General features: G+C 37.1%; 1 protein-coding gene across 5 annotated transcripts in view; it reads left to right on the top strand.

Moving 5' to 3' along the window:
• Positions 1-12,994, top strand: part of celsr1a (cadherin EGF LAG seven-pass G-type receptor 1a) — a 107,330-nt gene extending 94,336 nt beyond the window's left edge. For 2 of the 5 annotated variants that reach the window (XM_051891179.1, XM_051891183.1), the window contains 11 exons: positions 2,586-2,760; positions 5,000-5,112; positions 5,214-5,293; positions 5,392-5,518; positions 6,147-6,272; positions 6,536-6,672; positions 9,166-9,266; positions 9,444-9,599; positions 9,706-9,933; positions 10,045-10,309; positions 11,971-12,994. In XM_051891179.1, the coding sequence (XP_051747139.1) occupies positions 2,586-2,760; positions 5,000-5,112; positions 5,214-5,293; positions 5,392-5,518; positions 6,147-6,272; positions 6,536-6,672; positions 9,166-9,266; positions 9,444-9,599; positions 9,706-9,933; positions 10,045-10,309; positions 11,971-11,998 (1,536 nt within the window). In that variant the 3' untranslated portion in view covers positions 11,999-12,994. Of the gene's footprint in view, positions 1-2,585; positions 2,761-4,999; positions 5,113-5,213; positions 5,294-5,391; positions 5,519-6,146; positions 6,273-6,535; positions 6,673-9,165; positions 9,267-9,443; positions 9,600-9,705; positions 9,934-10,044; positions 10,310-11,937 lie in introns of all 5 variants that reach the window. The other 3 variants (XM_051891181.1, XM_051891184.1, XM_051891182.1) reach the window with 2 other exon arrangements.

The raw sequence follows: 12,994 nt of genomic DNA on the forward strand, positions 1-12,994 counted from the left end.
ACATGAAATTACAAGACTGGCTGAATGGGTTTGATCTTTCATCAAGTTAAATCACAAGTGAGCATTTTCATGAATGTGGTTTCGTGTCTTCTCATCAAGAAAGTCTTGTGTTGTAGTTTTCCCCTCAGCGATATCCAGAATGTAGATCCCCATTCTCAAACTGCACTAATTACTTTCTAAGTCTGTAATTAACGGCTGGATATAATTGCAAGTTGAGGTTTCTTTGACAAATGGCTCAGATTGCTTTGAGGTGGCTTTTATTTTGGGTATGTGACAATCCATCTTTGAGAAGAGAAGAGCTTTAATGGTTTAAATCCATTTATATGTGTTTTGACACTATCTTCCTGGTGGCACATCAGATTACAGCTTTCTATACTTCCAATTTTTATACAGATGCTACAGATGCTTTATCAGCATGTGAAACAATAGAAGTTTTATACATTAAAATATGTTTGCAATACCACACATAAGTATTTATGAATGGAAGTTCACTATTTTTGGTCTTTTAATGTTCAAAGTCCAAATTTTTCAGCAGATTTTTTCATGGAGGCATGCTGTGACTGGTGTCTGCTAGCACTAGGGGTCGATTTAGAGTTATACCGACACACTCTCACATTATTTTAATATATGTGAGGTCTGGCTTTACATTGGACACACTGTTTAGGTCTAAACTCTGTAGAGAAGGCATGTATGTCTACTCTGATCTTTAAGTGCCTGAATTTTACAGAATCTGTCAAGAATATATCAAGGTATAAAAAGATAAAGCAGTGGCTATTTAGAAGAAGTGAAAAAAGAAGGTAGATGCTATTTACAGTTAGTGTAATGGAAAATAGATGCTATTTACACTTCATTTTTTTGGACCAAGTGTATACAGCAACAAATAGCATTTTTACTGCAAATAGTGATACATGCTATTCACACAAAGTGTAAATAGAAGTAATGTGCTTTTATTAAGAAAGGTCTGAGCTAGGGTCTTTACTAGGGATGCACCGATGTATTGGCCGCCGATATTTATCGGACGATTTTTGCTCAATTTACAACCATCGGCATATCGGCTGTAGCAGGAAAAAGGCCGATATAACAAACCGATGGTTTATTAATTAACTGTATGAAGGAACTGAGCTGTATAATGTCTGTTGCATAATCCTAGCGCTGCTGTCTGCACTTTAAATGTTAATCAAATAACAAAAGATTGCACACTATTCTTGACTAAAAAACTTTTGTAACTTTCATAAGTGTAGCAGACCCCATCCGAATGATGACCAAAACTTTACTAATGTTTTATTAAGTTTATTGCGTCCGTTTTCACTCCAAAAAAATCACCACAAAAGCTAAACAATACAGAGTAAAAAACCCGTCAAAATAAGAGTCCCTCAAGAGTAAAGGAGTGCAGATCTCATACATATTTAAACTTACAAAAAATATTAAAATGTATACAAAAACAAATTAGAAGATTAATCATAATAAAGTCTGTTACAATAAAGAAGGATTAATATGTATTTAATTTATACAGTGAAGAATATGCAGTGCTATTTTACATTTGTTTACTTTATTTCTGTACCTGAAAACTATTAAACCTACCTAAAAAGCACTATTTATTTCATATGTATCTTTGTTCTGTTGTCTTTATGTAGGCCTGCTGAATGTTAAATGGATCCAATCAATGTCCATTAAAAATTATTTGATGATGCAGCAATAAACCTGCTAGTATAATTTAATGCAGGTGTTTTTGAACTTTGCTGATTTAAAACATGATCAAAATACTATCTATTTTGATGACAAAATTTCAAATAAGAGAGGAAGTGACAAGTATCGGTATCAGCCAATAATTGCTTGTTAAAATCGTTATCGGTATCGACCTTAAAAAATCATATCGGTGCATCCCTAGTCTTTACCATCAAGTTTGACTATTTCCGTAAGTGTAAAATGACAAAAATTAGTCAAAATTATGTCCACATTTTATTTCACTAAAATCTAGTATTCATTTTACATTAAAAAATGCTATTCTTAAAACTCTTTTGAAATTCCCTAGGGAAATCATGGCTTGAAAAATGCTAATTCTGCTCCACGTTTAAATTTAAAGGGATAGTTCACCCACAAATGAAAATTCTGTCATCATTTACTCATCCTCAAGTTGTTCTAAACCTGTATAAATTTCTTTGTTCTGCTGAACACAAAGGAAGATAATTGGAAGAATGTCGGTAACCAAGCAGATCTATTGACTACCATAGTATTTATTTTTCCTACTATGGTAGTCAATGGGGGGTGAGATCTGCTTGATTACAAAAATTCTTCCAATTATATTCCTTTGTGAAGAACAGAACAAAGAAATTCATACAGGTTTGGAACAACTTGAGGATGAGTAAATGATGACAGAATTTTCATTTTTGGGTGAACTATTCCTTTAAATTTATACATCATGACAGTATTTGTTATACTGCCTTTAATTTATGGTTTAGATATTTTTTTTTTTTTGCTATTATTTCAATTTTATTATTTCATTTTTTAAATTATTTTATTGAGTAATTCTAAAACATCTGAATGTATTGCAATAATGATAATATGCTCTCTTTCTCTCTGTGTAGTTTGTGTGTACGGTGATAGCCATCCTCCTGCACTACTTCTACATGTGCACGTTTGCCTGGACGTTTGTGGAGGGTTTGCACATTTACCGCATGCTCACCGAAGTCAGAAACATCAACCACGGCCACATGCGCTTCTACTACGCCATCGGCTGGGGGATACCTGCTATTATTACAGGTCAGACACACACACCCTTCTTCAGTCTGTTCCCTAATTACTATTTCATGTACATACAGTACACCCAACCCAACGCTTTTGCAGGTTCATATTTGTATGCTCATGCACTCAGCTTATGTCCACAGTGTCAACATAGATACACACCTTCAGCTTATGAATTTCCCTAATAGATTATTGGAAAAGTTTTTTTTTTAAAGAACCACATTCATGTCGTCGGGCTTAGACTCGCTCCTTCCTTTGAATGGTGTGTGTGTGATCCCTGTGGGAATGAGACAGGACGCCATTGTGTTCATATTACTACCTCTCGGTCTCTCGCTCTGTCTTTTTTCTTTCTTTTTCTGTTTTCTCTCCGGTGGCTCCGCTCTCCATAATGGGTGTCACTTTCTCCACTGGCACATGCTCAAAGCAGTGAAAAAGCCCCTATCCTACAGATAATAGAGGCTGACCTGACTCCTCTCTGCTCCTCCCAGCTCAATAAATGGCTGCCTGCTTTCTTTACTCCTTTCTGTAATTCATTGCTCATAGTTTGGGTTAAGTATTTTAACAAACTTCAGGGTGTAACTCCCTCTGCTTCCTGCTGTGGATATGATTGATCTGCAAATTATGCTGCTGTTACTTGTCTAAGTGATCACACTTACCATATTCACCAAATAAAATGAAAAAAAAATTCAGCAGACTTGTCGTATTAAAGGAGGAACCCAAACAATATCTGGAGACTAGAATATCTTAGCAAAACATAGGGGAGGCTTACTATCCACATAGAAACACTAGCAACTACTCAGAATACATTAGAAACTGCATAGTAAAGCCTTAGCAACCACCTAGGATCACTCTAAAAACACTCAGAACACCTTAGTAACTGCATAGCAAAGCCCTAGCAACTACCTAGCAAAATGCTATAAACCACTTGGAGCACATTAGCAATCACTTACAATAGCAACCACCCTGTACACTGTGGCATTCATGTAAAAAAAAAAAAAAAACTCCCAACAACTTAGCAACAGCATAAAAAAACACTCAGAACACATTAGCAACTGCATAGCATAGCCTTAACAACCACCTAGAAAACCCTAGCAACCACATAGCAATCACTCAGGACACCATAGCAACAACTTAGCAACCACCTACAGTAGCAACACCATAGCATTGTTTTGAAAACAACTCCAAACAACGTAACACATTAGAAACACTTGGAACACCTTAGTAACTGCATAGCAAAGCCCTAGCAAATACCTAGGAAAATGCTATAAACCACTTGGAACACATTAGCAACCACTTACAATAGCAACACCCTAGCAACCACCCTGAACACTGTGGCATTCACATGTTAAAAAAAAACACTCCCAACAACTTAGTAACAGCATAAAAAAACACTCAGAACACATTAGTAACTGCATAGCAAAGCCCTAACAATCACCTAGAAAACACTAGCAACCAATAGCAATCATTCAGGACACCATAGCAACACCTTAGCAACCACCTACAGTAGCAACACCATAGCATTGTTTTGAAAACAACTCCAAACAACGTAAACTGCATAGAAACACATTAAAAACACTTGGAATACCTTAGTAACTGCATAGCAAAGCCCTATTAACTACCTAGCAACATGTTATAAACCACTTAGAACACATTAGCAACCACCTACAATAGCAACACCGTAGCACCCTGAACACTGTGACATTCACATGTTAAAAAACACTCCCAACAACTTAGCAACACCTTAGCAACCACCTACAAGTAGCAACAACAGTAGAAACATGCATAGAAACATATTAAAAACACTCAAAAAACCTTAGCAGCCACTAAGCAACACCCCTATAAATTACCCGGAACAACCAAATAACAATGCTCTGGCAACCACCCACAAAATTTTAGCATTGTGGGTCACTATGATTTTGCCATATAATACAGGTTCAAATTTTGTTGATCCTGGAACAACATTCCTGTCCGAAAATTTTGTCTTAACTCTATCCCTACCCCTGAACCTACCCATAAATACTTATCCCTAAAATCAGAGGAAAATGATAGCTGAATAACACTGACCCTGGTTGTAAGCCTAAACTTGACATAAACTGTAAACTTCTCCCTCAAATCTGATTGGTTGATTGGAATGTTGATCCAGGAACATGTTGCACTTGGTGAAGTTACATTCACCAGCATGGTGGCAGTAAGTTTTACAGAGAAAATGTTTTCTTAAGATAATGTAAAAGTCATGTTAATGTCTATGTCCCATCAGGTTTGGCTGTGGGTTTGGATCCTCAGGGATATGGAAACCCTGACTTCTGCTGGCTGTCTGTCCATGACACCCTCATCTGGAGTTTTGCCGGACCCATTGCTGTAGTGGTGCTGGTAAGTCCATCCAGCAGTCGTCTATTGATCATTCTAACTATCAGTCTAATGTAATTCTCAATCCGAGTTAACCGCTTAACGTTAAACAATCTCTTTAACAGGTCAACATTGTTATCTTTGTGCTGGCGGCCAAGGCGTCATGTGGCCGTAGACAACGTTCCTATGAGAAGTCTGGGGTCATGTAAGACGTTTTTATCCTGTCCCTTGAGAGTATTTACTGATGATTGTTTTATGAAGTATAGTGGTACTCATTGTGGTTTGATTTTGCATGTGCTCCAGTCCTGCTATGCGGATGGCTTTTCTGCTCCTGTTACTCATTAGCGCCACCTGGCTGCTGGGTTTAATGGCTGTTAACAGTGATGTCATGACCTTCCATTACCTGTTTGCCATCTTCAGCTGTCTGCAGGTAACAGTCATAGTCTTCCTGACCTTGGTTTTTCAAAATAGACAAATAAGGCAAACATCACTATAACTGTTGATCATACTAAGCCTTAAAAACATACAAAAGCACTTTATAACTTCTATATGTGTTCTTGCATTCGGAAATCTGGTAGACTGAAGTGCAGATGCAGGATGTGTTTAATACAGGTTTCAGTGTTGTTATCATTAACCAAAACTAAAACGAAAACTGCTTTACTGATATATAATTTCAATAGATATCCACAACATCAGTAGTTTTATGTGAGGGTGGAAAAAAGCAGATTTTGGTTTGTGGGAATTCGAAATCATGCTTGAAATGTGACCACACTTTAAAACTATATATGTATATCTTTATATATATATAAATCTGTAGGAAAGTGGACCTCGAGGGCCAGAGTTGAAAAGCTCTGCCTTAGCAACTAATTGAAATAAATACATTTAAGCTGAAGTACTAAAATTGCTAAAGGTAAAACTAAAATAAAAATAAAGCTAAATAAGTAAAAAATAAACAAAAAAACAACTAATAAATATATAAAAAAATAATAAAAATGACAAAAGCATGTAACAAAAATTATTAACACAGACAGGTTTCCATTTCCTGTTTCTGTTTTTAGGGTATATTCATTTTCTTCTTCCACATCGTGTTCAATAAAGAGGTGAGGAAAAATCTGAAGAACGTTTTCACGGGAAAGAAACAGTTACCTGATGAGTCCAGCACCACACGCACCACCCTACTGACGGTAAGTTACTGTAACTCATATAAACGATTAAATATTTATACATTAATTGTCCTTCATGCAACTGGAAACAGCAGTTAGGATCGGATTCAATGTCAATTTATTTAGTAGCAAATGAATAACCAAGTCATTTCAATTAAGTAATTTGCAAGCATTAAGTAATTTCACCTAATTTGCTATCAAAGGAAGAAGTTTGCTGTGGTCTGGCATTTGGAAATGTATTATTTCTCTTGATTTACACTACTGTGCTTTTTCTCTGCCTTTAGCGTACTCTGAACTGTAATAACACGTACATGGAGGACGGCGCGCTGTACCGCTCGGGCATAGGCGAGTCGACAGTGTCTTTGGAGAGCACAGTCAGGTCAGCCAAGAGTCACAGCAGCTACCTTACTTACACACACAGGTAACACGCTACTGCTGGGACATGGCGCTACTGATTATGTAACATTTCACTTTCTCTTATCCTACTTGACATTTCTCAATAGCTTTAAAGGGTTAGTTCACCCAAAAATGAAAATGATGTCATTAATTACTCACCCTCATGTCATTCCACACCTGTAAGACCTTTGTTCATCTTTAGAACACAAATTAAGATATTTTTGATAAAATCCGATGGCTCAGTGAGGCCTCTATTGCCAGAAAGACAGTTAACACTTTCAGATGCCCAGAAAGCTACTAAAGACATATTTAAAACAGTTCATGCGACTACAGTGGTTAAACCTTAATGTTATGAAGCGTCAAGAATGATTTTGTGCGCAAAAACAAAATAGTGACTTTTCAACAATATCTAGTGATGGGCGATTTCAAAACACTGCTTCATGAAGCTTCGAAGCTTTATGAATCTTCTGTTTTGAATCAGTTGTTCGGTGCGCCAAAGTCACGTGTTTTCAGTAAACGAGGCTTCGTCACGTCATAAGTGTTTCGAAATTTCAGTAGTCCATGTAACTTTGGCAGTGTGATACGCGCTCCGAACCACTGATTTGACACAAAAGATTCGTAAAGCTTCGAAGCTTCATGAAGCAGTGTTTTGAAATCGCCCATCACTAGATATTGTTGAATTAAGTCGTTATTTTGTTTTTTTGGCGCACAAAAAGCTTTCTGGGCATTTGAAAGTGTTAATTATCTGGCTGTCAATGGAGGCCTCACTGAGCTATCGGATTTTATAAAAAATATCTTAATTTGTGTTCTGAAGATGAATGAAGGTCTTACGGGTGTGGAACGACATGAGGGTGAGTAATTAATGACAGAATTTTCATTTATGGGTGAAGTAAACCTTTAATGATTTTGCCTTATTTAATTGACTTTTCTCTTTTCATATGCATGAACAAACGTGCATGGCTTCTGCTTTGCAGTGCTGCGATAATATATACACAAACTCTAGCCTGTTCCTGCATGTATATCCATGAATGTTGTGTGTTAACATCCGTCTCGTTGTATACACTGAACGCAACCCTGTGACATCTCAAATGCTCTGTTTATAGATTCAGTTCAATAGTATTTTTTAAAGCACTTATCATTATGTGTAAATAATGTGAATTTGCTGAGGATTCTGTATTATGATGTACTATATGCTATCTTGTATAAACATCGCTCTGCAAGCTTGTTAGCATAGCATACTAGTAGAATGACCTACTAATTAACTCACAGTAGGACCTGTATTGTTATTAGTATTGTTATTAATGATTATTAATGGCAAGATCTTGACTAAAAATTGATGTACCTCTTGACATCACAACATTATTTCCATCAAGAGGTTCATAATTTTTTGGTCAAGATTTTGTATTGACAATGCAAGAGTCAAGCACTCTGTAAAGTCTACTCCAGCACATCCCAAGCTACATACTCCATCAATTAGGGTTAGAAGAACTGTTGCCAAACATATAACATGCTAGAAACATAATAATCACTGCAATAATGATCCAGTCACAGACTCTTAAGCATTTGCCGATTTAAATCCAAACAGCGACTATATAGTTCAGTCATGAAACTCTAGAGGGCGCAGGCTGAAAGGTCATTTACATGCAATCTGCAAGCTATCACATCATTACATGGCACAAGATGATTGGTCTCTGCTGATCTTGCAGCCAATGAGATTGCTTGCTCAACATTTAAATAGTCTGGTTGCTGTTAGCCAAGTTCCCCTCCACCTCCCCCAGCTCCACCTGCCTAGATCTGCCTAGACCAAATACATTAACATTGCCATATTCAATAACAGGCTAAGGGGCTGTTTACACAACACCGTTTTCAACTAAAAACGGAAAACTTTTTGTGCATTTTGGCTGTTAATTTACACGACAACTGCATTTTGGTTGCCTGAAAATGCAAACTTTTGAAAACAGGTTTCAAAGTGCATGTTTTTGAAAATGGTCTCCGTTTGTTTAAACAACAAAAATGTGAATCTGTGAAAACGATGACGTCATGCACATGCGCATTACATGTTCAGTCTATAGTGTTTCATCGCCATCGAATGGCCTGCCAGCAGAATACAGCGTTTTTTGTTTTTTTCACGGATTTGTATGAATGGGGATCATTTTGACAATGGTGTCGTCTGTACGTGGAAAACTCAAAGAAAAATCTTCCCCGTTTTAAGCATGTCGTTGTCGTGTAAACATACCCTAAAACCTATTTCAAGAGTTGTCATAATTGAAATATAAGGCTAGTCGTATCTTGGACGTGTAATTAAGTGGAATTTTACGCTAAGAGTTTAGAAGCTGAACCTTTAGGTAACAAGAATTACATCAAGTCAGAATGGGCTGATTGGTCATATATGGGACATTTTTCATTTTATTTTGTTTTTCACAGATTTTTCACTAATCTAATCTCACTGCAAGTAGAGGTCATGTGTGGGGCATCTGTCTTGTATCTCTCTCATTCTCCTTCTTTCACTCCTACACAGGGATGAATTAGGTCAGAAGCCCAGTGTTTCATCTGGAAATGCTAAAGCCGGACACACTGACATTGACGGCTCACTCTTCCATAACGGCACTAAAGCAGATGGTATGAAAAAACCTTTCTAAGCCAGCACTGATATATACTTAACGCCTGTTATCCATATGTAAACTAGGGTAGTGTGACATATTTATTTGTGAACTACAAAATTTGTTGATAAAATGTAGCTTCTGTATGTTTCCTCAAACAAACTGTTAAGATTGACATAAGGTTGTGTGTATTCAGACTCAGATTCGGACAGCGAGCTCTCCGTAGACGAACACAGCAGCTCGTACGCATCCTCTCACTCATCCGACAGCGAGGATGAAGACATTGACATGAAGCCAAAGTGGAATAATGAAAGACAACCACTACACAGCACTCCAAAGGGTACAAGAGAAGGTATTCTTCTTTCATAATGACATTAAATATGGAAATCTAAAATTGATGGATGTATTTGCAAGTTATTGAAGTGTCAATTAACATTAACTTCTTCTTTTGTGTTTAGTGGACACGGTGTCCAATCACGTCAAGCCTTACTGGCCGACTGAAGCCATGACAGCCAGTGACAGTGAAGATCCCGGAGGGGCAGAGAGATTGAGAGTGGAGACGAAAGTTAACGTGGAGCTCCATCATGAAAGTAAACTCAATCACATTGGAGAGACCACTCAGGAGAAAGACCAACCAACACCCTCCATCCAAGCCAACAGTAACCACCAGCCTGAACAGAGGAAAGGTGAGACTGGCAAACAAACACTTTTATTAACTGTAAAACATCAGTTGAGAGGGGGGTGGGAGCAATAAGATAAAATATATACTGATATTCCCATGTACTTTCTTCTCATAGGTATTCTGAAGAATAAGATCAAATATCCTCCTCCACTGACAGACAAAAACATGAAAAACAAACTTCGGGAGAAGTTATCGGACTACAATCCCCCCACCATCTCCTCCAGAGCGCCCTCTATAGCCTCTAATGATGGGGGCAACGGCCACAACGTCCTCATCAAGCCTCCTCATCGGCCGGCCGTTCCTCCACGAGAACAGCAGAACGGCATGGCCATGAATTTGAGATCAGGGACCGTTAACGGCGGCAACCTGTCTGACTCCGAGTAAGACGCTATTCAACACTCCACCTTTCTTCACCCAAACCTTTTTATCTATCTATCTTTTATTATCTTTTTTATCTATTACAAAAATAAAGGCAGAGTTCATTAATGGGTTATAAATTGCATTAGGGTTGATTCTATTATACTATTAATATTTGCATGATTAGTTGATGCTAATACCAGTGAAATTTCATGATACCAATTTTGATATTGCGTCCAAAACAAATTGGTGAAATATTTTAAAATTGTTTAAAATTTGTCCAAGTCAAAAAAAAAAAAAGAAAAGTGTAACACTTTACAATATAAACTTTACATTTATAAACTACATTAGTTAACATTAACTAACAATGAACAATTCTTCTACAGCATTTATTAATCTTAGTTCATGTTCATTATACATTTTTTTTATGTGCTAACATTTTTAAATGCATCCTGAACTAACAAACAATGAACAATTGTGTTTTTATTAACAAACTTAAATGGTTAGTTCACCCAAAAATGAAAATTATCCCATGATTTACTCACCCTCAAGCCATCCTAGGCATATATGACTATCTTCTTTCAGACGAACATAATCGGAGTTATATTAAAACATATCATGGCTCTTCCAAGCTTTCATGCGTTGGGTCAGAGGTCACTCTTCCACCGGAACTCGACTCGCGTATGGCCGTTGCCGGAAGCCAGTGATTATAGTTTATAAAGTTTTAAATATGGATATTTTTCTTACAAAAACCAATCACTTTGCTTCAGAAGGCCTTTATTAACCCCCTGGAACCGTGTGGATTACTTTTATGATGGATTGATGTGCTTTTTTGGGCTTCAAAATCTCAATCCCCATATACTACCATTATAAAGCTTGGAAGAGTCTGGTAATTTTTTAATATATCTCTGATTGTGTTCGTCTGAAAGAAGATAGTCATATACACCAAGGATGGCTTGAGGGTGAGTAAATTATGGGATAATTTTCATTTTTGGGTGAATTTTCCCTTTAACAAAGGTTAATAAATGCTATGAAAATAAATTGCTCATTGTTAGTTAACGCAAGAACTAATGTTACCAAATGAGACCTTATTGTAAAGTGTTACTGAAAAAACTAGAAGTTATTCTTTGCATAAAGACATTGAAGTTTATTTCACAGTGACATTTCACTGCTCTTCCTGGAAAACATGTGATTACTGTAAATTTTTATAATGTATGTAAAATCAATATATGATGTATTATTCATATATTTTTGTTGCAACTTAACTGCGCATATTTAAGCCGCAGCGACACCACCGAACTCTGAATTTAATCGTAGTAGTATCGATACTGAAGACTGGTATTATTACTTTTTTTTACATTCTATTTTCGACTTCATACCAAAGTACTAGTACCAGACATTTCTACATTATAGATGTGTATAGAACACACTTTGAAAATGTAGTTTTGCATGTTTTTGAAACCTGAGCCCTCTGATTCTGTTCAGCTCTTTGTGTCTATTGGAGCATGTGTCCCGAAAACAAAGAAACGTCTTCTTTACACCTGTTGTCCATGTGGCATGCGGCTGCTGTACTTGGCCTGTACTCCTGCAGAACACCCTCCTAACCCGCATGTGTCCTCCTTCCTTTTCTCTCTCTTTCTGCTCACTACAGCGGCAGTAATGAAACATCAATTTGACCCAGCAGGAAACCTGAGGAACTTCTGCCCTCGTGAGGGGAGAATATCATTCCTTGACAGTGGGAGGAAGCTGGAAAGCAAAGGTGGATTACCCAAAGACCCTCCCTGTAGGCGCACCTTGCTCTCCAGCGTGTCCCTGGGGTCCAGGCTCCATTGGAGAACAGTATTACTGCAGACGTCTGCCTGTTAAATGAACGTTAAGGAAAGAATAAGGGAATGTATCTAAATACGCAAGACCGGGTCAGCGAGGAAATATGGAAACTGTGCCAAACCACTAAATGTGGGACTTCAAGCATCCCAGCATGCCGAGCGGCACGCTCTGACTGAGTGACAGGTGGACTTGAAGAGACACATAAGTAATTTTATATGTAATTTTGTATGATCGCACAAGGCTGGAACTTTGTAGAGACATTTTCCGATTACGAAACGTAAATCACAGAATGCTGAAATGTTCACCAAGTGCCCTGCTTGGCTCGTCCTCATAGAGGAGATCCATCTCTTGACTAATACTTTCCTCATGTAATTACTGTGTAGATATATATTTGTTGTTGTTGTTTTGAAATTGTAATATTTTAAGGCATGTTTGTATATTGAAAAGCATTTTTAATAACATTTAATGCAAGACTATTTTTATCCAATGTGGTTAAATCACAAATGTTTTGTACTTGATTTGCAGAGTTAATCATTTGGGTTTCCTCTGGTGCTCTAGTCCCAAAACACGACTAAAAGTCTATTAAAAACACTGTTCAACTTTGACAATATTCAGTGGCGATGTTTTATAATGTTTGAACTGTGAAGATATTGCCCTTAGACTCAAGGAAATGAAAATGAATGTGTTTTCTTTTTTTATTAATTGACAGTTCACAGTTCATATTCCAAAGACGCAGCAGTGAACGAGACTTGCAGGTGTTTTAATTCATTTTTCACAACAAAAGTCACTGGATTTCTTATGACATAGCTGTATTTATTTTTATGTTTTGAGACACTGGACAAAAATTGAAGCTGTACAAATAAAAGCTCTCTGAATTTCTA

Source organism: Ctenopharyngodon idella, chromosome 4 (genome assembly GCF_019924925.1).
Source record: "Ctenopharyngodon idella isolate HZGC_01 chromosome 4, HZGC01, whole genome shotgun sequence".
NCBI lineage: Eukaryota > Metazoa > Chordata > Actinopteri > Cypriniformes > Xenocyprididae > Ctenopharyngodon > Ctenopharyngodon idella.